Source organism: Littorina saxatilis, linkage group LG2, assembly GCF_037325665.1.
Source record: "Littorina saxatilis isolate snail1 linkage group LG2, US_GU_Lsax_2.0, whole genome shotgun sequence".
NCBI lineage: Eukaryota > Metazoa > Mollusca > Gastropoda > Littorinimorpha > Littorinidae > Littorina > Littorina saxatilis.
The window spans coordinates 93,740,595-93,764,178 of record NC_090246.1 but is presented as its reverse complement, the minus strand read 5'-3'; the positions used below and the strand labels follow the sequence as shown (position 1 = coordinate 93,764,178).

The 23,584-nt window shown below is 40.4% G+C and overlaps 2 protein-coding genes across 3 annotated transcripts in view; one reads left to right on the top strand and one right to left on the bottom strand.

Moving 5' to 3' along the window:
- LOC138960220 (eukaryotic translation initiation factor 3 subunit D-like) overlaps positions 1-7,040 on the top strand; it is a 39,628-nt gene extending 32,588 nt beyond the window's left edge. For both annotated transcript variants that reach the window (XM_070332005.1, XM_070332004.1), the window contains exons 11-14: positions 4,038-4,180; positions 4,665-4,857; positions 6,242-6,338; positions 6,558-7,040. In XM_070332005.1, coding sequence (XP_070188106.1) covers positions 4,038-4,180; positions 4,665-4,857; positions 6,242-6,338; positions 6,558-6,574 — 450 coding nt within the window. In that variant the 3' untranslated portion in view covers positions 6,575-7,040. The remainder of the gene's footprint in view (positions 1-4,037; positions 4,181-4,664; positions 4,858-6,241; positions 6,339-6,557) is intronic.
- A 10,433-nt stretch (positions 7,041-17,473) lies between these two features.
- LOC138960221 (soluble calcium-activated nucleotidase 1-like) lies at positions 17,474-23,567 on the bottom strand. The gene is made up of 3 exons (XM_070332007.1): positions 22,840-23,567; positions 20,099-20,302; positions 17,474-19,623 (listed from the first exon to the last, which is right to left on the bottom strand). The coding sequence occupies exons 1-3, from the start codon at positions 23,450-23,452 to the stop codon at positions 19,253-19,255; spliced, it is 1,188 nt and encodes a 395-aa protein (XP_070188108.1). The 5' UTR covers positions 23,453-23,567; the 3' UTR covers positions 17,474-19,252.
- Between the last annotated feature and the right edge of the window lie 17 nt (positions 23,568-23,584).

Here is a 23,584-nt window from a genome sequence, read left to right as displayed (position 1 = left end):
TAGCAATGAGTTTGAACCCCTGGCAGGCATCAGTATCAAGTTGCTGATTTTTAAGACTAATTGTTCCTCATCGCTTTAGCCACTTGCCGTAGACTCAGTGGTAGTCAAGCTTTGAGTGGCCTGGACTTTGACATTGAGTTCACCACACAGCAGTGGTTGCTAGCATGGTCACGTCAGTCTAAGGTATGTTTCTTGGGTATATTTTCTTTTACGGTAGTACTGTTCGAAAATTGCCTGGGTATCTTAATCCTTGGATTTAAGTGATTTTGATTAAGGAGTTTAATACTCTACATATCACCCTCACACCACTCTGGTATTCTGTGCAAGAATAGTACTGTCGAGGTAAGTGTTATATTGACTGTAAGGCTTCTTTTTAAGCCTACTGTCTATATGATACTTACCGAGACAGTACTATTAGAGTTTCCCTCCCGCCTCCCCTCTTGATATGTTATGGGCTTTTTGAGGGTCTGCAGCTCATAAAGAAAGAGGACGCGCCACCTACATCCTGTAAGGGGGAAGCACTCGGACAGTGCTTGGGATCCACGGTGGCGCATGGTTATGGGAGATAATTGTACCCACTCAGCGTTTTGTCCAATTTTTTCGGCCTATAATAGATAATGTGCAAGAATAGTACTGTCTCGGTAAGTATCATATAGACAGTAGGCTTAAAAAGAAGCCTTACAGTTAGATTCAGACTTCCTGGTTTATCCTGTTAAGACATTTGTATACCATGATGTTGATCATATTGTGGTATAAGATAACGACAGGAACACAAACTCTCGGGCTCCGCACTGATGGAGATCAATTACTTCTCCTTCCAGTTCCGATATCCTGCATACAAAAAGCTCAATCCCTTTATAAAAAAAAGAGTAAATTATATTCATTTTTGAGTCACTTGAGAAAAAGTGACTATGTAATCGGTCAGTGTTAGTCTGTCCGGCCGGCTGGCCGGACGGCCGGCCGTCCGTAGACACCACCTTAACGTTGGACTTTTCTCGGAAACTATCAAAGCGATCCGTAATACCGGAATTACGACCCCAAATCCGTAATAATTCCGGACAATCCGGGAGGGTAAACAGGTCTGCTTTTGCGCACATTTCGAGCAGACGAAAATACAACCCAACAGGCGGCAGCGACCGGGATTCGAACACACGACCTTCCGATTAGGAGGCCGACGTCTTACCACCACGCCACTGCGCCCTTCGTGGGATGGTACAACTGATACCGGTTTCGGTCGAAGGGAGATAACCATGACAGCGAGTCTTCAGCTGTGGAAACCTTGTTCAGTTGTTGGCATGTGCGATCCAGTTTTCCGGTGTTGGTGTGCTGATTACGGGATGGTACAACTGATACCGGTTTCGGTCGAAGGGAGATAACCATGACAGCGAGTCTTCAGCTGTGGAAACCTTGTTCAGTTGTTGGCATGTGCGATCGTCTGGACAATCGTGGCAAAATGAAGCGGAAAAATGTGCCAGTTTCGGATGACTGTACCAAATCTAAACAGCAGAAGCAGCAGATTTTCTTGGAGAAATATAAGAAAGAGCCAAGAATTGTGGAGTCTACTATGGGGAAAAGTCATGCACACTGCAAGTATTGTAAATCAGATTTCTCCATTGCCCATGCTGGGAAATATGACATCGAACGACACTGCAGTTCCAAAACTCACCTGGACAAGGTTGCTGCAAAGAAATCCGCTGAAAGCTGCCAAGGAATTATGAAGTTCATTCCCGCAAAGCAAATCCTGCCAGAAGAAAAGGCTCTAGTCCGTGCTGAAGCAATGTTTTCTGAGATGATTGTAAAAATGAACTTGCCACTGTCAACCGCAGATGTTATTTCACGAACTTCATCTTTTCATTATCAATCTGTTTGGAAGACACTAGTTATAATGCAATAAACTGACAGGTAAATAAAATTGTTTTACTTTTATCCCTGTTGTATTTGAAGGAGTTAAATTCTGAAGGTGTTCACAAGACATGCTATTCTTACACAAACACGTTTGCACCCACGCGTACATTTTCCCTAGCCCATATGGCTTTGCTTGCAAATTAATGCAAAGTACACCAACTTTTTGGAAAATACACTCAACTTTTTGGGAAAGTACTCTTGCCTCGGGTTTAGGGTAAACAGGTCTGAGTAAGGTAGGGGTGATGCAGATAAAATTCAGATGTTTCGATTTATCCTGTTAAGACATTTGTATTCCATGATGTTGATCATATTGTGGTATAAGATAACGACAGGAACATAAACTGTCAGGCTCCGCACTGATGGAGATCAAATGCTTCTCCTTCCAGTTCCGATATCCTGGGTACATAAAACTCTTCGTGCCGAGAATATGTAGTTAATTGTATACTTAGCTTTTTATCTGTTGTTCTTCATGGGACAGACACTTCTGTACTTTCAAAGACTTAAATCAGTTAATGCAGTATAACTATAGTATTATATTTAAAATTACGGGCTTTGGACACAAAATGTATTGCATGAGTAATGTGCACAACAATTACTTACATTCAGACTTCTATATTTACCCTGTTAAGACATTTGTATACCATGATGTTGACCATATTGTGGTATAAGATAACGACAGGAAGATAAACTGTCAGGCTCCGCACTGATGGAGATCAATTACTTCTCCTTCCAGTTCCGATATCCTGGGTACATAAAAGCTCTAGTGCAGAAAATATGAAGTTAATTGTAAACTTAGCTTTTGTTGCTGTTCATTGGACAGTCATTTCTGTAGTTTCAAAGACAGAATGTAAATTCAGAGCTGCCAACTGTGTAGAAGCATAGCATCCTACATGTAACTGCTACGCTTACACAAATAATCTCAAGCAAGCAACAGCTCCCTCTTTTTTGTGAGTTCGGGTACTCATTTCTGCTTCCCACTCCGAGTAGCAGTCACAAAATGGGTCATAAAACATAATCTACACTGAAAGGTGGCCCTGCAGATACTCTCTAAAGGCATTTTATGTACTTGCATTCTATTGAAACTTTATTTAAAATGTCTATTCTTGTGCAAGATGGCATAATAAACAATATGGGAATACATTTTAGAAAATGCTAGACTTTAACACCATTTGCTCACTGAAAATTAAAACAACAAAAGTTGTAAATTGCTACACTTGAGGCTTCACGTTAGAATGACAAGGGTTGGCAGGTCTGTAAGTTGGTATGGTCGGGGTGATGCAGATAAAATCAGACGTCTCCATGTATCCTGTTAAGACATTTGTATACCATGATGTTGTCACTATTGTGGTATAAGATAACGACAGGAATATAAACTCGCAGGCTCCGCACTGATGGAGATCAATTACTTCTCCTTCCAGTTCCGATATCCTGGGTACAAAAACCGCTTTCCTTTCAACTTACTTGATTTTTTTTTAAATTAAGGGCTTTCAACACGAAATATATTGCATGAGTAAAGCGCACAACAATCACTCACATTCAGACTTCTAGATTTACCCTGTTAAGACATTTGTATACCATGATGTTGACCATGTTGTGGTATAAGATAACGACAGGAATATAAACTGTCAGGCTCCGCACTGAAGGAGATCAATTACTTCTCCTTCCAGTTCCGATATCCTGGGTAAAAAAAAAATTTCCTTTCAACTTACGTGATTATTTTTAAAATTAAGGGCTTTTAACACAAAATATATTGCACGTGTAAAGGGCACAACAATCACTCACATTCAGACTTCTAGATTTACCCTGTTAAGACATTTGTATACCATGATGTTGACTGTGTTGTGGTATAAGATAACGACAGGAACACAAACTCCCGGGCTCCGCACTGATGGAGATCAATTACTTCTCCTTCCAGTTCCGATATCCTGGGTACATAATAAAACAGTCAAGTTTATCCCTCACTCACGGCTCTGACCGTTGACTGAACAGGCAAACGAACTGAATAACTCTGACTTAATTTATCTCCATGTGAATAAAATGTGGAAAAAATTGTTAATTTTGAGAGGCAGGATGTGAAAGGCAAAGATGTGACACATATTATTTATACATTTCTTCCTCTCTGTGTGTTTCAGCATTCAGGTGGTGTGGACTGGCGCAGTCGTCTGGACAGTCAGCGTGGTGCGGTGTTGGCCACAGAGCTGAAAAACAACAGCAGTAAACTGGCCAAGTGGACAGTCGCGTCCATCCTGGCTGCCTCAGACCAGATCAAGTTTGGGTGAGTTGAAAGGAGGCAGAAGAAAAGTTCTTGTGCATGAGCATTTTAGTGGGACAGCATGTAACAAACAAAAGTCTTGCAACAGTTGATGTTTTTGTTCTTACACTTTGAAGAGAGGGGCGTGGGAAATAAAGTTTTAAGGAATGGATACTGGCTTGGCAAGCAGAGAGAAAAGCACTCTCCAACCCAGTTTAACAAATTGCAAAGTCTAAACAGGAAGCTCACAATAATTACACCTTGTCAGCATTGTTGTGTTCATTTGTGAAAAAGAGGGCAAGACTTTTATTTACTTTAACAGTGGAATCTTTTAGTGTGTGTTCATCTGTATCTTTCAGTGTTTTTATTTCCAGACTCACCAACACTTCTAAGTTCTTTAGCCCATCCTTGCTTATACGGTATATTTCAGGATTATTCATACATACTACCTGATGTTTAATGACAGACATTGGCATAGAATACACTCATCAACTGTGCGCGTTTTCAGCTACGTGTCTCGCCAGCACGTGAAGGACACCGCCAAGCACGTGATCCTGGGCACGCAGCAGTTCAAGCCCACAGAGTTCGCTGCTCAGATCAACCTCAACATGGACAACGCCTGGGGCATCCTGCGCTGCGTGGTGGACACTTGCATGAAGCTCAAGGAGGGCAAGTACCTCATCATGAAAGACCCCAACAAGGTGGGAAGATTTTCTGTTTTATGCTAGAGTTGTTTGAAGTAAAGGAAAACAAATCAAATCAAAATTAACTCTTATCTCACATGGAGAAATTGAAATGGTGGTGCAATTAACACAAAGACAAACGAAACACTATGGGACAGAGACATTTTCGAGGTGTATAGAACGTACATTTGTGTGTGTTTGTGCTTGACTTACAGGCACAGAAGATATTGAGGAGTGTACATACAATTTTATTGGCTCACCTCGGACTATGCGCTTGGTGTAACACTAACAGAGAACTTTATGAGTGTAGAAAGTACCCATTTTTGTGTATATTGTGCTGGACTTATGGCCTATGCTAGCACAAACACTTTTTCAGGGAGTTTAGAGAGTACAGTTGAATTGAGGTGATTACTTGGTTGTCCGGTATTTCAAGAAATAAATGTCATGAGTTTTAGACTTTTCTATCAAATGTAAAGTATTTTTTCTTTCAAAGTGAACTTGTCAAATGAATGTGCAAACATCCATGTAGGTTTTTGACTCACATGCGAAGCAAAAGTGAGTCTATGTACTCACCCGAGTCGTCCGTCCGTCCGTCCGTCCGTCCGGACGTCCGTCCGTCCGTCCGGAAAACTTTAACGTTGGATATTTCTTGGACACTATTCAGTCTATCAGTACCAAATTTGGCAAGATGGTGTATGATGACAAGGCCCCAAAAAACATACATAGCATCTTGACCTTGCTTCAAGGTCAAGGTCGCAGGGGCCATAAATGTTGCCTAAAAAACAGCTATTTTTCATATTTTTCCCATTTTCTCTGAAGTTTTTGAGATTCAATACCTCACCTATATATGATATATAGGGCAAAGTAAGCCCCATCTTTTGATACCAGTTTGGTTTACCTTGCTTCAAGGTCAAGGTCACAGGAGCTCTTCAAAGTTGGATTGTATACATATTTTGAAGTGACCTTGACCCTGAACTATGGAAGATAACTGTTTCAAACTTAAAAATTATGTGGGGCACATGTTATGCTTTCATCATGAGACACATTCGGTCACATATGATCAAGGTCAAGGTCACTTTGACCCTTATGAAATGTGACCAAAATAAGGTAGTGAACCACTAAAAGTGACCATATCTCATGGTAGAAAGAGCCAATAAGCACCATTGTACTTCCTATGTCTTGAATTAACAGCTTTGTGTTGCATGACCTTGGATGACCTGGTCAAGGTCACATGTATTTTGGTAGGAAAAATGTGTAAAGCATGTGAGTCGTATGGGCTTTGCCCTTCTTGTTTGGCTTTGGCATACCATCACCTTTCCCTTTATTTTGTTGTGCGGATTTATTAATTGATTGCATCTTGTTGAATTTTGGCATATTTCTGAGCTATTCTTCTTCTTTTCAGCCTGTGGTGCGAATCTACGACATTCCTGACCACACCTTTGAGTCTGAGGATGATGACGACTCTTCCAGCGAGGATGATGACGAGTCTGAATCTGATGGTATGTTAGCTTGCACTTGATAGGTGTGTTTTATTGGAAAGGAATGAGTAGTGGTAGGAAGCGAGAGAGAGTATGTATGTGTTGTGTAACATTTTAGGCTGGCATTTACTGATGTGTAAATAACCAGTGTAAATATTTGTTTGTAGTCTTCGTTTCCTCTAGATTTAGAGATACTGATTAATATGCAAATTGCTTTTCAAATGTGCTTGTATTTTGCAGATGAAACGGACAAGTGAATGCGTACAGTCATCGCACCAAGGAAACTGCCGTGACCCATTCAGAGCCAAGAAGCCTGTGCTGGCCTTGAACGTGTTAAAATCATACATTTCTCTTTCACTATTTATGATTCTTCTGTGGTGTTTTTGTGACTTCCTGTGCAAGATCTTTTGGTGTAGGAATAAAGTATTCCATCATAATGAAACCAAATTATTTCAAAATTTGTGATGCATCCATGTTAGCTGCCTTCCATTTTTTTTTCTTAACTAAAATACAAAACATGGGAATCATGGTGGAAAAGAAATTCTGTGAACTTTGGACATAATGAACATAACTGAAAATTCTTCAGACAAGTGTGTCCATGGATCCGATGTAAACGTTTCATTTCCGGAGCATATTTCCGGAGCATTAAAATAAGCTTTTGTCTGTTTAAAGAAAATTTAATGTGAATACATGTAGCTAGTTACAATTAAAAAAAGAAATACACTTGTTCTTTTTTTTTAATAGAGTGTGTGTTGCATAACAATAGAGTGTGTGTGTGTTGCATAACATGGTAGGTTGTTGGGACAGGGGATAGGAATGACTAGGTGGATTAGTCGTACATTATATCCAGATTCTTTGCTGCACACAACAGCAAAACAAATGAACAAAAAAACAAACAAATGTGGATCACATAATAGCTTTATTGCATTGAATATTCATGTCCTTAATTTAGCAATATCCACTGTAAAACAACAAACAGACCGTATACACTAACTTATTTTTGGTCTGACATTGTTTACTGGCCCGTACCACAAGGGCCAAGGCTATATCACTTCCAAGTTGTAACAAATACCCTTCATTCAAACTTTTTCCCAGAACCATCTTCTTTACAAGCATCAAGTTCAACTGACTGATCTCTCTTGTGGGGAAAAAAGATTTACATGTATTTCACATGCTGATCTGAGTGGAACTCAGAAAATTTGCACACGTGCAAATATTAACTGAGTGAATGGGGTGAGGGAGGGATGATGAACGCTGCTCATGCCTAGCAGGTGTGCACATTCTTTCTTTATTTGGTGTTTAACGTCGTTTTCAAGGTTATATCGCGATGGGGAAAGGGGGGAAATGGGATAGAGCCACTTGTTAATTGTTTCTTGTTCACAAAAGCACTAATCAAAAGGTGTGCACATAAAAACATACCCTCCTGTCAAGTTCACTGAAGGATCAAATAACTCGGCAAAATATGGATATGAAGTCTGTCTATGAACATTTGTTTTTTATAATATGATGCTAGAACTGGTGGCTTAAATGCAATCCTCTAACATTTACAGCTAAATATTCAGTGACTTTTAAACCTCTGTACTAGGAGTAACAAAATAAAAAAATGCTCAACTGATACTAAGGAACGATGGGAATTCATACACAAAAATATACATCTTAACAATGCTACATGACATAAAATTAGCAGCACCAGATGCAATAAATGAACTCTATTGTTCCTGTCATGAGAAAATTTACAAAAAAAATAACAGGGACTCTAAACACTATTCTGAAAAAGTTGAAACTACATTTATATTTCAACAGAAAACATTGACCACTACTATTTTGCTAAACAAAAAGCCACAGTAAAACATAAAATGTGTGAGAGCAAAGTTCAGTGAGCAAAGACTTCAAGAAGTCTTTTTGTTTAATTCTGTATCAAAGCTGTGTGAAGTCGACTTTGCCCAATTAATATCAGACTAAAGCTATCGACATACTCTTGTCTTGATATCTTTATCTCCAGCTTGCAGATATGCGCTCAATGTGTGCAGGTTGTTTCCCCGACTGGTCGATGAAGGGTTCAGTTGGCATCAAAATAACTGCCTGTTTCAACAAAATGGCCCATTTGCTTACTATGATACTCTACTCTTGAAACCCTCTTGTAAGGATAACATGTATGTATCTATATATATATATACGACGTGTGTGTTCGTGATGCACAGCCAAAGTTCTCGATGGATCTGCTTCAAATTTGGTGGGCATATTCAGGTAGACCCCGGACACAACCTGGTCGATGAGAATTTTCAACACGTGCTCTCAGCGCACAGCGCTGAACCGATTTTGGTTTTTCTGTAGATCCACTACATCCATTCCCAGTAACTCTTCCTTACAGACCTGTTTACCCTTACGATTTTGGCGTAATTTATTACGATTTTCTGAAAAAAATACGCCATTCCGCTATCCGTGTCAAGACTACGATTTTCATAAATAAAAAAAATGTAAAAAAAAAACAAAAACATTTTTTTTATTTTTTTATTTTTTTTTATCTATTCACATGTTTGGCATTGTTTTTTTCAATGGCAAAATGGGGTGAAAAAGCACAGGACTGACCAGAGATCATGTCTGTCTGATGAGACGCTGGAGAGCCTTATTCTAGTGGTGAAGTCTCGCCCTCACTCATTCGGCAAGCGCAAGTACAGTAGAGAAGCGCTTGACACACTGAAAAAGGCCTACTACGAGCAAAAGAAAAAGAATCAGTGATGCATGTGCTTTTGATGTGATCTTCTTTGAAATTATGATGACTACAAAAACTGACTGATGTGTGAATGATGGATATATGTGCATGATTGCGTTTCGCAGACACAGTTGTCATGTGCGTTGTAATTGGCGACGAATGCTGGATGATTACTATTTTTGTGCCAGGATTACTATTTTTGGGGCTGAGCATTACTCCAAAACACTTATGGGGGTAAACAGGTCTGTCCTTATCTTCTCCAGTGTTTTGCGCGTTTATCTCCCTTCGTGTGGCGTCAATCCATATTCCCGTTACTATTTTTAGAAGGTCACTGTCCACAACGCTCAATCCATATTCCCGTTATTATTTTTAGAAAGTCACTGTCCACAACGCTCCTTATCTTCTCCAGTGTTTTGCGCGTTTATCTCCCTTCCTTCGTGTGGCGTCAATCGCATACAGTGCGCCACTCGCCCGGCGAACGGTGCGCCACTCAGCTCTACTTCTTCCCGGCAAAGCCGGCGAAGCGGGTATTCATCTAGTATATCTAGTATAAGTAGAGCCGAATACCCGGCAAAGCCGGCGCATTGTACGCGATTGATGCCACACGAAGGAAGGGAGATAAACGCGCAAAACACTGGAGAAGATAAGGAAGAGTTACTGGGAATGGATGTACAGAAAAAGCAAAATCGGTTGCGCGCAGAGAGCACGTGTTGAAAATTTTCATCGACCAGATTGTGTCCGGGGTCTACCTGAATATGCCCACCAAATTTGAAGCAGATCCATCGAGAACTTTGGCTGTGCATCGTGAAGTGACACAGACAGACAGATACAAGCCGTATATAGATATAGATAGATATATATATACATTAACATGGATTAAAATGTAACAGTACCGACTACCAAGCAAATATATTGAAAAAGATACTAGTCTGCCTGACAAATAACAGCACATTCACCTACTGACCAAAGATATCGCTTACAGCTTGCCAGCTTTAAATAATAGGCAGTAACTGTGAGCACTTCTGTAGTGGAATGCATGAATGGAGACTATTATAGTTAGCAACTAAACGTAGGTTCGAACTACGCAGTTCGTAACTAAAGATTTAGTCAGTCTGCAATGCATGAGAGCGAACTTGGTCGAGACTACTTAGTTACCAGCTAAAAGAGTAGGTCATAACTTTCAGGTGACGTCATAGGGAAATCCCCGTCATTGCGCAGGCGCGGTGAACTCTTCACCTTCGAAAGTGGTAAACAAACCAGCATGGGATTGGGAGCATGGTAACAGTGCGAACTTGAGTGGTTGATCGATGCAATATTATTTTGGCGAGCAAACAAGACAAACATAGGCAGAACGCAAATGTTTTTCTCAGTTCTTCCGCACATTACGAGAGCTAAAACTGCCCGACCGGGGAGATGTACGCAGCATATAGGCTGAGTCAGTGTCGTCGAAGATTTGAGTGATGGCTCAGTCGGTATGTACTGGGAAAAAGTCCGTGTCCCTCATACTGATTGTGCATTTTAAAGCAAAGCTGGAACTTTGTAACAGACAATGATGTATGGATGTATTTAAGTTTGTGTTTCAATTTATGGGAGCGAAACTGACATTTCTGAACTGAAAAAAGTCGTGTTTTGTGGAGTTTAGAGTTGTCAGTAGAGACCGAGTAATCGTTGAAGAGAAATAATTGCATGGTTCACCGATGGAGAGTTAAACGACCATAAAACCGCACCACAGGTATGTCACGAAGCTGTCTAAGTTCTACACTATACAACAAAAGAAAATTGAATGAGGGAATCAAGACAATAGATCAACTCTCTCTCTTTCTTTCTCTCAGTCTCTATCTCTCTCTCTCTCACACACACAGGCATACGCACACACTAACACACACACACACACACACACACACACTCACTCTCTCTCTCTAAACCGCTAAGAGGGAGGGACAAAGTTGAGAACAAGAGTGCCAGATAAAGGAAGGAATGTAATTTGGAGCGATCATGAAACAAATTAAGAAACAAGCAAGTTAGCAAGCAAATCCTTGAAAATGTGTGATGTCATACAAAAGGAGCCAACAATGTTTTGGCCTGGTGTTCTACTTACAAAATAAACTAGTAAAAGAATTGTGAGATGTAAAGACAAGACATCATCAGTGATTTGAATCATGCACTTATGATTTTCTTCCTTTTTTCCAGATCGGGTAGAATACTTTATATGTCAGTGACATATTTAAATGATTGCAATTTTGTGCTGGTCTTTAACATGAATAATTAGATACAATGAATACATTATTCAATGAGTAGGAAGTGACAATATTTTAATGTGTATGATCTTGTTTGATGAATGCCCCAAACACTCTGAGAAGTTCTTCTAAGCAAGCAAAGAAACAGAGGTAATGAAGTTGGATACTGAGATGACTATATTTTGTAACTTAGACACTCTGTCTATAAGGAAGCTAGCTGTTTCTTGAACATCATTTGAAAATTAATCTGCGCCAGTTTAAATGCATTGCTTCGGTATGGTAGAGCTGATCATCAAAATGCATCTCATGTGTGAAATTTTAGCTTTGATGTTGCACTGACTTCAGAAGACTAACCTGTTTCGTGAGTAAAATCTGCAAACATTTCAAGCTGACAAGAACAGAACGATGTTAAAATATAAGATATGATAAGGGAAATGTGAAGGCTAAATTAAACAAAGAATGAAATTGTAACCCACTCTGTACAAGTGGCGCGTTTTGCTGCATTGATCATCTTTTATTCTTTCATGATTGTGTTCTTTTGAGTTTCCGACATTTGTTGTGTCATTGTGTATGAACGTTTTAATTTAAATCATAAATGATGATAAACAATGATTGCATATTTTGTGTAAACGATTTCGCTCAACGTCTCAGATGTGGCATGCAGGCTTCACGTGGAATAAAACCATCCCTCCACTTTAACATATACCAGCTGTCAAAAACACGTGTGTTTACTTTGAAGTGTTGGAATGTTTGATCAATTAATTTGTTTAACTTCTACTGGCATCAATCCGCAAAATGTATTCATTCAAACATTCCAACTTTGCACATGACCCAGTCAGAATGTAAATGTTTGGTATGTATCAAAGTGTATAGATGGCCTAACCTCATGTAAGAGCCCATGCAGATATAAAATAGTAAGCCAAACTTGGCGTTTGCAAGAAGAACGGTGCCTTGAAACTGACAGCAGCAACAACAATTTAATTATCCACAATCACAGTGTCACTCAGCTTTTCACCCCATCCAAACCACCAGCCATCCTCTCACTAAAAACCAAAACAAACTCCCCAAAACACACACACACACACACACACATTAAAGCACAGAGAATCATGAGATTTGTTTGTTTGTTTATTCATCCTGTAGAATGTTTCTTTAGCCACTGAGCCAACTATAATACTCGTCATAAAAAGTAGGCAGATCCGTTTGAGGGCAAATCTTTATGATGAGGCCGTTTATTAAAAAAACCAAATACAGGTTGACCCAAAAACAATGCAACCCACAACAAGTTAATAACCTACATTTGTGGACATAAACTTCAGCCTATGCATGACCCTTCTACAAAGTGACAATTTTGAAGATCAAATAGGCTGACTTTTGTGCAATTTTAAATTAAGTTCCCAATTTTGGGGATCGACTCAACGGTACGGGTTTTAAAATTGAGCGGTAGCCAAACTTGCCCGATCTAAGCGCTCAAGATTGTAACATTCGGGGCAATTCGAATCACAAAAGTGGCATGTCGAAATCAATTTAAAAACACTTTCATCTTATTCCTGGTCGGTTCCTGATTCCAAAAACATATAGATATGATATGTTTGGATTAAAAACACGCTCAGAAAGTTAAAACAAAGAGAGGTACAGAAAAGCGTGCTATCCTTCTTAGCGCAACTACTACCCCGCTCTTCTTGTCAATTTCACTGCCTTTGCCATGAGCGGTGGACTGACGATGCTACGAGTATACGGTCTTGCTGAAAAATGGCATTGCGTTCAGTTTCATTCTGTGAGTTCGACAGCTACTTTTACTTGACTAAATGTTGTATTTTCGCCTTACGCGACTTGTTTTTTTTTACAAATTCAGTTCATTGGACAGGGTACATTTTTATTTTTAAAATTCGTTCTGGCATGTCGCGCAACAGCAGAACTAATATCTCACATGACTTGAGATTCCGTGTGTACTTAACGACATGTGTTAGCCCAAATCACTGACAAGTTTTAAGACAATGCGTTGAGGAGTTACTGAAATGTACCATTTTTTGGTCTCATTTTTGTACTTTTTTGGTCTCATTACCCGCTAAAACGACTTCAAAAACTGAGAGGATTGACAACTACACGCTCAGCATGCCATAGCGTTCATGTTAGACAAGATATATGTGAACAAAACGGACTGTTTTGGATAAAGATTTGATTGTTCTGTCTAATGACATGCAAAACATGTTTGAGTTTCGGTTTAGTTGTTCTGATTTGTGTTGTTGATTTTAACACGGGAAGCTTGATTTTGTGAATTTGATTTGTGGGAGGGGGGGGGTGTCTGTGTTGCAGGTTTCACTGCATAGACACTACGTCATGAAAACCCAATTTTGTTTCTGAATAAAGTAGGGAAATTAATGGCCTTTTCAGTCATATACTTGGTTTTTCAATCAACAGCCTCATCAGTAAGATCTGCCCTCAAACGCATCTGCCTACTTTTTATGACGGGTAGTGTAGAAACCTCTGCAAGCATTCTCAGCCGAATCAGATGGAAAAGCACAGAATTGTGATGGTACTCTGAATTTGATCATCGTCCCCAGCGAACCCAGGAACCAAGGTGCAAACCTTCCCTTAATGTAGCGGTCCTTCCTGAAAAATAAAGAAAACATATAACTGAGCACCTTCAGTATTCACGGGGATGGGTTTTGGTTAGCGAGGGGAGGGTGTGTGTTGGGGGGAGAAGGTGTGTACGTGTTGAGCAGTGTGTGTGTGTGTGTGGGGTGGGGGGGGGGTGAGGAAGCACTTGCTCTTCACATGACCATTGGGATCGGGGATGGTGTGTGTGATATTGTAATCTAAACTATTAAAAAAAAATCTGTGCGTGTATGAACTTTGTGCTCGGCAGAAATGTTTCTCGATTTTAGTCAAAAACAAGTGTGCCCTCAACCCACACACTTTCGCTCTTCAGCATCAACACTATACAGTTTGAGTTTCATTGGGAAATGTGTCTCGATTTCAGTCCAAAACAGAACTTTCAGGATCCAAAGCACTCGCCTGTCAGCCTTTTTATTAAAATACATTCAACCCACCACATTTTCCAGTGATGAAGATTCTGGGGATGTGTGTTGATCCCATTGATTTTGGCCATTTCAGATCTGGACAGTTGTACATGGGATAGGAACATAACTTCACCCAAACACATAAAATATTGACACCCTGACAGTCAGTGACTGCTTCATGTGCATAGTTGAATTTTGTTTATGAACGAATTTCTCAAAAGTCACTCGCAGAAGTAAAGAAGTAACATTTTTGTTAATCTGAGAGTGGTTTCCACAACAAAATCTAACTCTGAGCAGGAAGAAGCCAGGGTGTTGAATGTAGAAGTATCCGAGTGAACAGATTCATTCTTATTCCATGTAAAAGCCTGGCAAGATCTAGGATGGTGAGCCAAGGGAAGAATAACTGTATGTGCCTTTAAAATAATTCCAGTAAATTAGTAATGATTTCATTTTATCTTGCAATTTTGTTTTACTTTCCTGTGCTGCATTAGTTCATTCACACTGTGTAATTTACTTTAAGAATAGTGGCAAAGGATTTGAGAAGAGAAAGAGAACTAAAACCAAGCTTTATGTATCATTTTGTATAAATAGTACAAATTGTACTATGCAAGGATACATACAGATGTAAGAATTTATTTTATACAAAGCCGTAATGTTTTTGTGTCAATAAACTTGCATCTCCTGCCACTACTCTCAGATTCAGATGTAACAAGTGTTGACATAGCTGAATGTATCTATCTAGATTGTAAGTGCATCTAATGTGAAACGCAGATCTCTTTACAACACAACGTACAAAAGTCTGCCAAAAACATCTACACAGCTTCAAACTACTATCACCAGTGCCAATTTACATATCATAAATCAATTTTACAATAACAATTTAATAGGCACAAGCAGGTACTTGGTAGTGGTACAGAAATGTGTGACTTACTCTTCATGGTAGTCTGTAAAGCAGCATGTTCACTCAGTCTGAATCCTCTCCAGAATCCATATATATATCTGAATGCAAGAGCTGTATGAACACTTCATCACACATCATCTCTGGTTTCTTAGGAGGCCTGAAAAAACACACCATAAAATAATTAATTAACAATAAATAATAACTGTATTATAATTAAACCACTCGCTCATTGATTCTTTTATTCCCTCTTTCACAATCATAGTTTATACAGCAGCATTTACCTCTGACTCTGTTCATGCAGAGTAAATATCAAGTATTTAAACAGAAAAATAAGTCATTCTTGAATAACCCTTCTAAAAATACACAATAGACACACTTTCAGTGGCAGTGATTCAAGTGAAGTCAGTTTCTTTCTTCATTTGTATACACACAAAAATTGTTTTGGGCCAGTTAGTGTTACTCTTGGCTTTACACACTTACTATATCAAATTATACATATGCATTCAGCTTAGAAAACATACTTCTAATGTTGGGAGTGCAGTGTGAGCCAGGACATTTACAGCAAATAAGGATACACAACAGTTCATTCAGAGATAGATTTGCCATTCACTGCATTATATTGTTAGTTGAATGAGATAGATCTACAGCGATGCTTCAATGCATTAGATTAGCTTTGTTTTAGTGTCTACTGTTCATTGCTCCACCGTGGGAAATTCAGTCAACAGTGCACAGTTCCGAAGAAACCGATGCTGCTGTGCATAATCATTGATGCATTGACGATCGTTCATTGTCAATGTCACTGTCAGAAAAACAACAACTGTATCTTTCATCGTCACCACTACACAATGGCTCGTAGGCCTATTTTCCTATGACACTGAACACCGTTTCGGAGACACTCAGACAGTACTGCCTGGCCCATAGATCTAGATCTACCCTTGCTCTCACTTTCTAACAAACTGATGTATTATTGCAATATAATCTGACACACACTCACACACCGAGGCGCACAAACGAACACACACACCGTGGGACACACAAACTACACGCACACAACGGATGAATCTTGCTCTTACCTGTTGGATGATCCAAACCGATTAAAATCGGCGACAGGAAGATGTACAAGCCAAATTTGTACAGTCGCTGATGTAAAAAGTGGAAATTTAGTCAATGTTCATAGCAAATCTCCCGACTCAAGGTAGATCGTGTCCCAAATCAGCTGTGCCGGTCACTTCACGACTTGTATTTGAACCCCCTCCAAAGCGCAATCAATGTTTCAACTTCTTTGTCGACATCATTCTTTGGTTCATGCGTCGGACTGCCGAATATTTGATTTTTTTGTACAGCAAAATCAAAGACTGTCATGGCGGCCGCCATTTGTATTTTTGCAATAGTTCGAAACTAAGGAATTTGGTCCTCCTCGGAGGAGGACCAAATTTAGGCAAGTTAGTCACCAACTTAGGTCGGAACATTTGAAAATATCGTGCCATGCATTGCGCACTAGAGCGATAGTTTCGAACTTTGGATTTAGTTCCCAACTAGCTTGATAGTCTCCATTCATGCATTCCACTTCAGATATCCTTTACAACCAAATAGAACAACAGCAAAAAAAATAAAAAATTCATGTTCGAAAACCATGGAAATGGGCTGTATGTGTCTTCACTGTACCCACTCAAGCTACAATCCTCCATAACCACATTTTGCAGCACCAATGTTGGTCAGGCAAGGAGGACTTTCTACAAGAAATTCTGCTGCGGTCAACACAAAACATTGGCTCTGTAACTGTAAGGTATGTCCGTGGGCATGTGAATACAAGCAAGAAATAGTAAAAATGCACCTCATAATGTTACACTCTGACAAGGACCCTCTGTGCATATCCTTCACACTAGATGTCACCAAAATACTTTCATTAGTTGCAAACAACCCCAAATCATATACAATGTTTATCCAAATCTTTGATATCTTTTTTGGCAGGCATCCCAGAGTATAAATCATATTGTGCTTCAAGTTAAGGGTGCTGTAAAAGACGTAAGTACGAATGAGAGCACTGTATTATGACAACAATATGCTGTTTAAATAATAACATGCACATGTATTCATCACTTCTGACAAGGCTGGTCAAACACACTTACAACTGGTGGATTTCAAATGCAGAATACTTCTGCTAATACATTCTGAATAGCAGTATAACAAACATTCACTCGCAAAGGTAAAAGCACACACACACACACACTGGAAAAGATTCACAAACGCACATGAGTGAACGACAACAGAAAAACAGAAACTTCAAAGCAACCAAACGTTATATAACAAAAATCATAATGCAGCTAACTATGAAGAATTGTATCAATACAGTGGTACCGGCAATTTAAGGGCCCCCTTGGGACCAGTTTGTCCATTGCAGGTGGCATGTCATGACGGGTATAGTTGGGTCATCTATAACAAGGGGACTCCAGAAGGTGTCCTTTCATGGGAGGTGTCCACTCATCAGAGGGGCCTCACATTGCAGGTACCAATGTATAGCCAACACAAGTGGTTTCCTCTCATCCTTCTTAAAACACGCAACCCCCTTCTCACTTTCTTTGGCTAAACCCACTTCTCTCTTACTCTCTCCCCAAGGAATGAGCAAATATGCTAAAATCATAAAACGTGTACATGTATTGTCAAGTACTGCTTCACACACAAACACACAGAGGTAAATCAAAAATATGTAGACCCAAAACAAGAGCCTCATCATCCAAGTACTGTACATGTATACTAAAAGCGCACCCATGCCCAATTTATTTAATCAGGGGGAAAAGATATGTCCATTGAAAACAATATGAGGATGAAACCATAAAACTGACGGATCCACGAAAACATCCTTACATAAAAATTAGTGTTCTGTAAGTTAATGCATTATGCAAGCAAATTCACAGCATTTTCACGCAAGCTGATCAGAGAAGATGAACCTATTTTCTTTTAATTTCATCACAGGCTCGGTCATATGATTACAGCAACATCTCTATGCTGATAAGGTTAAAGGCACACATAAGAAGAGTTAACACCAAAGACCACCATGGTCAAGATGGCTCTGGGTTAAGGTTACACTTACATTCCTTCTTGTGTACCTGAGCATGTATGCTACTGTAGTACAATTCTTTCCAGGCTTTTACACACGATAAGGCAAAAAAAAAAAAAAAGGTCTGTTTACGGTAACATAGGCCCATAAAATAGGGTCGGTAGGTCGGGATTTTTCCCCCCCCCCCAAAAACAATATTTTTACGTTATTTTGCAAAAAAACCCAAGATTTTTTTTTCCCAAATGCAAAAAAAAAAGTCTAGGGTCGCGCGAAAAAAATAGGGTCGGTCGGGTTACCGTAAACAGACTATTTTTTTTTTGGCCTAAGAGCCTCCTGCCACTTGGACACATACCCAAATTCAAGAGTCTAACTGCTTTCTGTAGAAAGTGCTGTGACCATTGTTTTAAATCAATGTTGGTGCACAAGAAAGAATGAGGCTGTTGGTTTTTGGTATGTGTCCAAGTAGAAAGGGGATCATTTCCACGTCAAGTACTGTGCAGACTTGAAATAATGTACGTGATTCCATACACAAGAAGGACTGTATGTATTAACCACTGTTTCACTATAAATAACACATTTCTTACCAAACAATCAAGACACATTTTAATCGATGTTTAAAAATAAGTTAAAATCTTACACATTCACATGGCAAAAGGTGAAATGAGCAAAACCACACCCAGATTCGTATTGCTTAACTGCACCTGTTGGCGTAAATGGGAATCCAAATCATTATCCACAGATCTGCCAATTTCAAGTTTGCGCCATATGATTATAGGTCATAGAAAATGCAGTCAATTCAGTCAAGTACCTTCCATCAATCTTAGGTCAAAGTAATTTATGATTATCATTATGTCAAAAGTTACCTTGTTATCCAATCAATTAAAAATCTATTTACAACTGCATGATGCATGCAACTGTGAACAGCATCACCCCTTCCTATCTTCCGTCCACTCTCTCAACATCATAACACACACACAGAAACACACACATACTACTCTCAATCTCAAACAAATTCTATTCCTTCGTATTTTACATCTCCAATTTTCTGTTCTGGTAACAGTATAGACCCATCTATATTAAAAGCTAGAATATATGAAGCAATTTTGCCATCGTCTTCTTGGCTTTTGAGCGCTACTATCACAGTATCGTCCGTTCCAGGCACAAATTTGAAAGATGAAAATCCATGTGTAGGGCTGACAGTTCCAATGGCCTTCACTTTGACGTCTTGGAAATGTTCATCAGCCACAAACAGAAGATTTGTGCCTCTGCTTTCATCTGCTTTTTCCTCGTATCTCTCCTTGCTGGCACGTCGAGGGAGGAAGAACCATTTGCGGTGGATTTCACTCCAGACCCCTGATTCATGAATGATGTACCCTGAAACATTTCAAAATGAACATAGGGGTTGAAAGACTGCTAGGTAGACACATAAGCCTGGCCAGATGGCAATATTTTTTTTTTTTTAGAGGAAAGCTGCTGATACTTCCCTGCAACCTCTCAAAATATAGGTTGACCCACAAACTAATATGACCTGTTCGCTTTGGACAGCAACTCTTCTGTGAGTTCTGGGTAAAGGCCATCCAATCCAAAGCAGCTGGACAGAGAGCCATCAAAAACCCTGAAATGCTTTTTGAACACTGGAGTCATTGGGTGCAAACCAGGATGACAAGGAGTAGGAGCAGGCAGTGATTGCAGGCAACCGACAAAGAATTGAAAAAAATCCTCAGATGGTCAGCTGAAAGAACTTGGCCAAAGTACAACAGCTCAAGACTGCAATGGCCTAGCAATAACACATGCACAAACCGTGAAACACAGACAAACATACAATACAAGTGTACAAAAGGTGTCCTACCTGGCAGCTGCATTCCAGTAACCTTTCTCAGAGCATTGTAATTCTCATGCCAATCAATGTGCTCCACTTCTCCAGACGCACTGATGGCCTTGACCCACTGAGGATTAAGGTTGACCACCTTGCCACCTGTCGTTGTCCACTCCTTGCCCAGCCCACCAACATACAGGCGTTGATCTTTCACTGTTGCCCACTCGCATTTGAACCCTGGACAACATCAAGTGCAAACTATCAACATAAAGCCGATAAAGGACCCAGAAAATTCTGAATAGTGCATGTTTCACTGCATCGAAAGCCAAATAATTTATCGTTACTGACAGCCACCAAACCACACTCATGTGTCTGTGGGTCTCTTAACATTTTTGCAGTCTAAGTTACAATCCTAAATTCCCAGAGCAGCTGCACACCATGCTGCAATAATATTGCAATAATATTGCAGCAGATGTGGGGGAGTCTGCATCAGAACTGTTATTAGAGAATTTGGTTTTACTTTTTTGTCTATGATCACCTCTCGTTTAACTGTATTCATCTGTAACCTAGTGCCCAAAGCACAAGAATTACCTTTGCAGACAAGGCCAGTCAAACAGGTTAAGATTTTAGAGCTAATTTCTTTGCCCTACAAAACCACTATGGGAACGCAATGGCCTCTCTGTCACCTATATATATATACGGCTTGTGTGTGTCTGTCTGTCTGTCTGTGTGTGTTCGCTATGCACGGCCAAAGTTCTCGATGGATCTGCTTCAAATTTGGTGGGCATATTCAGGTAGACCCCGGACACAATCTGGTCGATGAAAATTTTCAACACGTGCTCTCAGTGCGCAGCGCTGAACCGATTTTGGTTTTTCTGGTTTTTCTGTACATCCATTCCCAGTAACTCTTCCTTATCTGCTCCAGTGTTTTGCGCGTTTATCTCCCTTCCTTCGTGTGGCGTCAATCGCGTACGGTGCGCCACTCACCCGGCAAAGCCGGGCACCTGGCGAAGCCGGCGTACGGTGCGCCACTCACATTTGAGTACCCGGTACCCGGCGAAGTGGGTAATCATCTAGTATATATATATACTAGATGAATACCCGCTTCGCCGGGTAGCCGGCTTCGCCGGGAAGAAGTACTTAGAGCCGTACGCCGGCTTCGCCGGGTCCGAACAATGGACCCGCCAAGCTTAGGTCCCTCCCAGATTCGTGGAATGGGAACAGCACGAAAATGATTCAGTGGCCATAATGCCATTCCTGACCATATCGAGTCCCATCCTTGTCGACGAATGTAACCGTGTTAATCACCTTTGGAGGCGAACTCCACTCAAACAGGATTGAGCAATTTAGAGCTTATCTCTAAGCCCTTTTGAACTGTTATGGCTTCTCAAAGGAAGGCCAGTACATACAAATACACAAAAGCCGCCAGACCACATCACAAACAGAACTGAACAATCCACAGGTGTTGCCCACATAGAGAGACACACACACACACACACACACACAAACACAGAGAAGCCGTATATATAGAGAGATAGATGACAGTGTATTTTTCGCGTGGCTATAAATTGATTCGACCTTTGCACTTTTACAGTGAGGATAATTTACGGGTCCAATTTACGTTCTGGACACTGCGGTGACCTTCTAAAAATAGTAACAGAACGCCGGGAATATCCGAAGATGCCCCCTCATACTATAGTGCACCATACGAAGGAAGGGAGGTAAACGCTGAAAACATGGAGAAGATAAGGAAGAGTTACTGGGAATGGTGAAATGAACAGAAAAACCAAAATCGGTTCAGCGCTGCGCGCTGAGAGCACGTGTTGAAATATCTCATCGATGATATTGTGTCCGGGGTGTAGCTGAATACGGTGTCCAAATTTGAAAAAGATCCACCGAGAACTTTGGCTTTGGTGTGTCAGTATGGGGGCCCGGGTAGCTGAGGTGGAACCAAAATCGGTTCAGCGCTGCGCGCTGAGAGCACGTGTTGAAATATCGACCAGGTTGTGTCCTGTCCCGGTGTAGGATCCGGTCCGGTCCCCCCTCTGAAGTAGTCCCCCGGGGGACCAATTCGTGGCAAAAACTGCTCTATAATGGTCCCCCCTTAGACATCCAGCCTCGTTTTTCTTAGGCATTCAAGCCATTTTCAATCTATATCTTCGTCCGGTATTATGTAGTGCACAGACAGCAATCTCTTTGTTTGACTATATTTTGCAGAAAATAAAATAGATCTGATTTATAATGCCGTTCAAAAGAAAAATCACATGAAATAAAATGAATAATAAATAAATACTGATAAGAAGAAATGAAACCAGTCTCTGATTCTTTCCTTTCTTTTCTCTAAAATTGCTGGTAACATTACTAACATTGTAACAAGAAAAACGAGGCTGGATGTCTAAGGGGGGACCATTATAGAGCAGTTTTTGCCACGAATTGGTCCCCCGGGGGACTACTTCAGAGGGGGGACCGGACCGGATCCTACATCGGGTGTACCTGAATATGCCCACCAAATTTGAAGCAGATCCATCGAGAACTTTGGCCGTGCATCGCGCACACACACACACACAGACAGACAGAAGTCGTATATATATATATATACATGTATCTATTATTTTGATGATGAGGCCTGACAGTGACATTCCTCACTACTAAGACTCCTGATTACTCAGGAGAGTCATGGCCTTTGAATGGTAACTAACAATGTAATAGTTTTATGCTCAACAATTCACTATTGATTAAACAAGTGAAGAACGCTAAAGGGTTCCAAATAATACCTTTATTATTTGTCCCATCACCATCAGGAAGAACAACCCATGGTACGACTTTGTTGTCAATTACTTCATACACAATGCCAGTTCTGTCATCCACTGTGTAAAGCCTTCCATTGAAAACAACTAGCTCTGATAGTTCCATGCCGCGTCCACCTTGTGCCAGTGTAGATTCCACCTTTATAGGGGCATCGAGGGAAAACCTTACTGAGAAATGATCATCTGATATTGTTAAGTTGCCAGTTCTGAAGTAGCTGTACCATGTATTAGATTTCTCGCCTTTCGAGCTCGTGTCCAAGTCCGTTACAAGGGCAATCTTGTACTTTTTACCAAAAAGTACGGTCAAAGGATCAGACAGTGGATATTTGTTGCTGTATATCACGTCTCTGCGAACAAAGCATGGTTGTCGTTGTGGCCTCGGGATCACCATAACCAACAGTATCAGTATCGCAACGGACAAAGTAACAGCATAAAAGACTACCCTTGGTTTCAACTGAACCCTGGCGTTACCAACACGGTACTGGGTTGGCCTGCGTATTGCCTTCATCCAATCGTTTACTGAGGGTGGATATGTCGACGATAACATTCTACTATCGTCCTCTTCTACAGGCAGGCTCATGAGGATGTACTGTTTTCATCTCACACTACAAAATCAAACTTTTTCATGCCGACGTGGCTCTCGTATCAGACGACTTCGACAGGCCGCCATGCTTGTTGTTGCTACCTGGAGTTTCGTACAAAAGGTGACTCA

Bases quoted from the DNA above. Each gene is read 5' to 3' on its own strand.
- LOC138960221 (XM_070332007.1), bottom strand. From the start codon at position 23,452: ATGAGCCTGCCTGTAGAAGAGGACGATAGTAGAATGTTATCGTCGACA. The intron at 20,303-22,839 runs GTATTATTTGGA...GATGTTGTCCAG, and splicing joins TGATGGGACAAATAATAAAG to GGTTCAAATGCGAGTGGGCA. The intron at 19,624-20,098 runs GTAGGACACCTT...GAAATGTTTCAG, and splicing joins TACTGGAATGCAGCTGCCAG to GGTACATCATTCATGAATCA.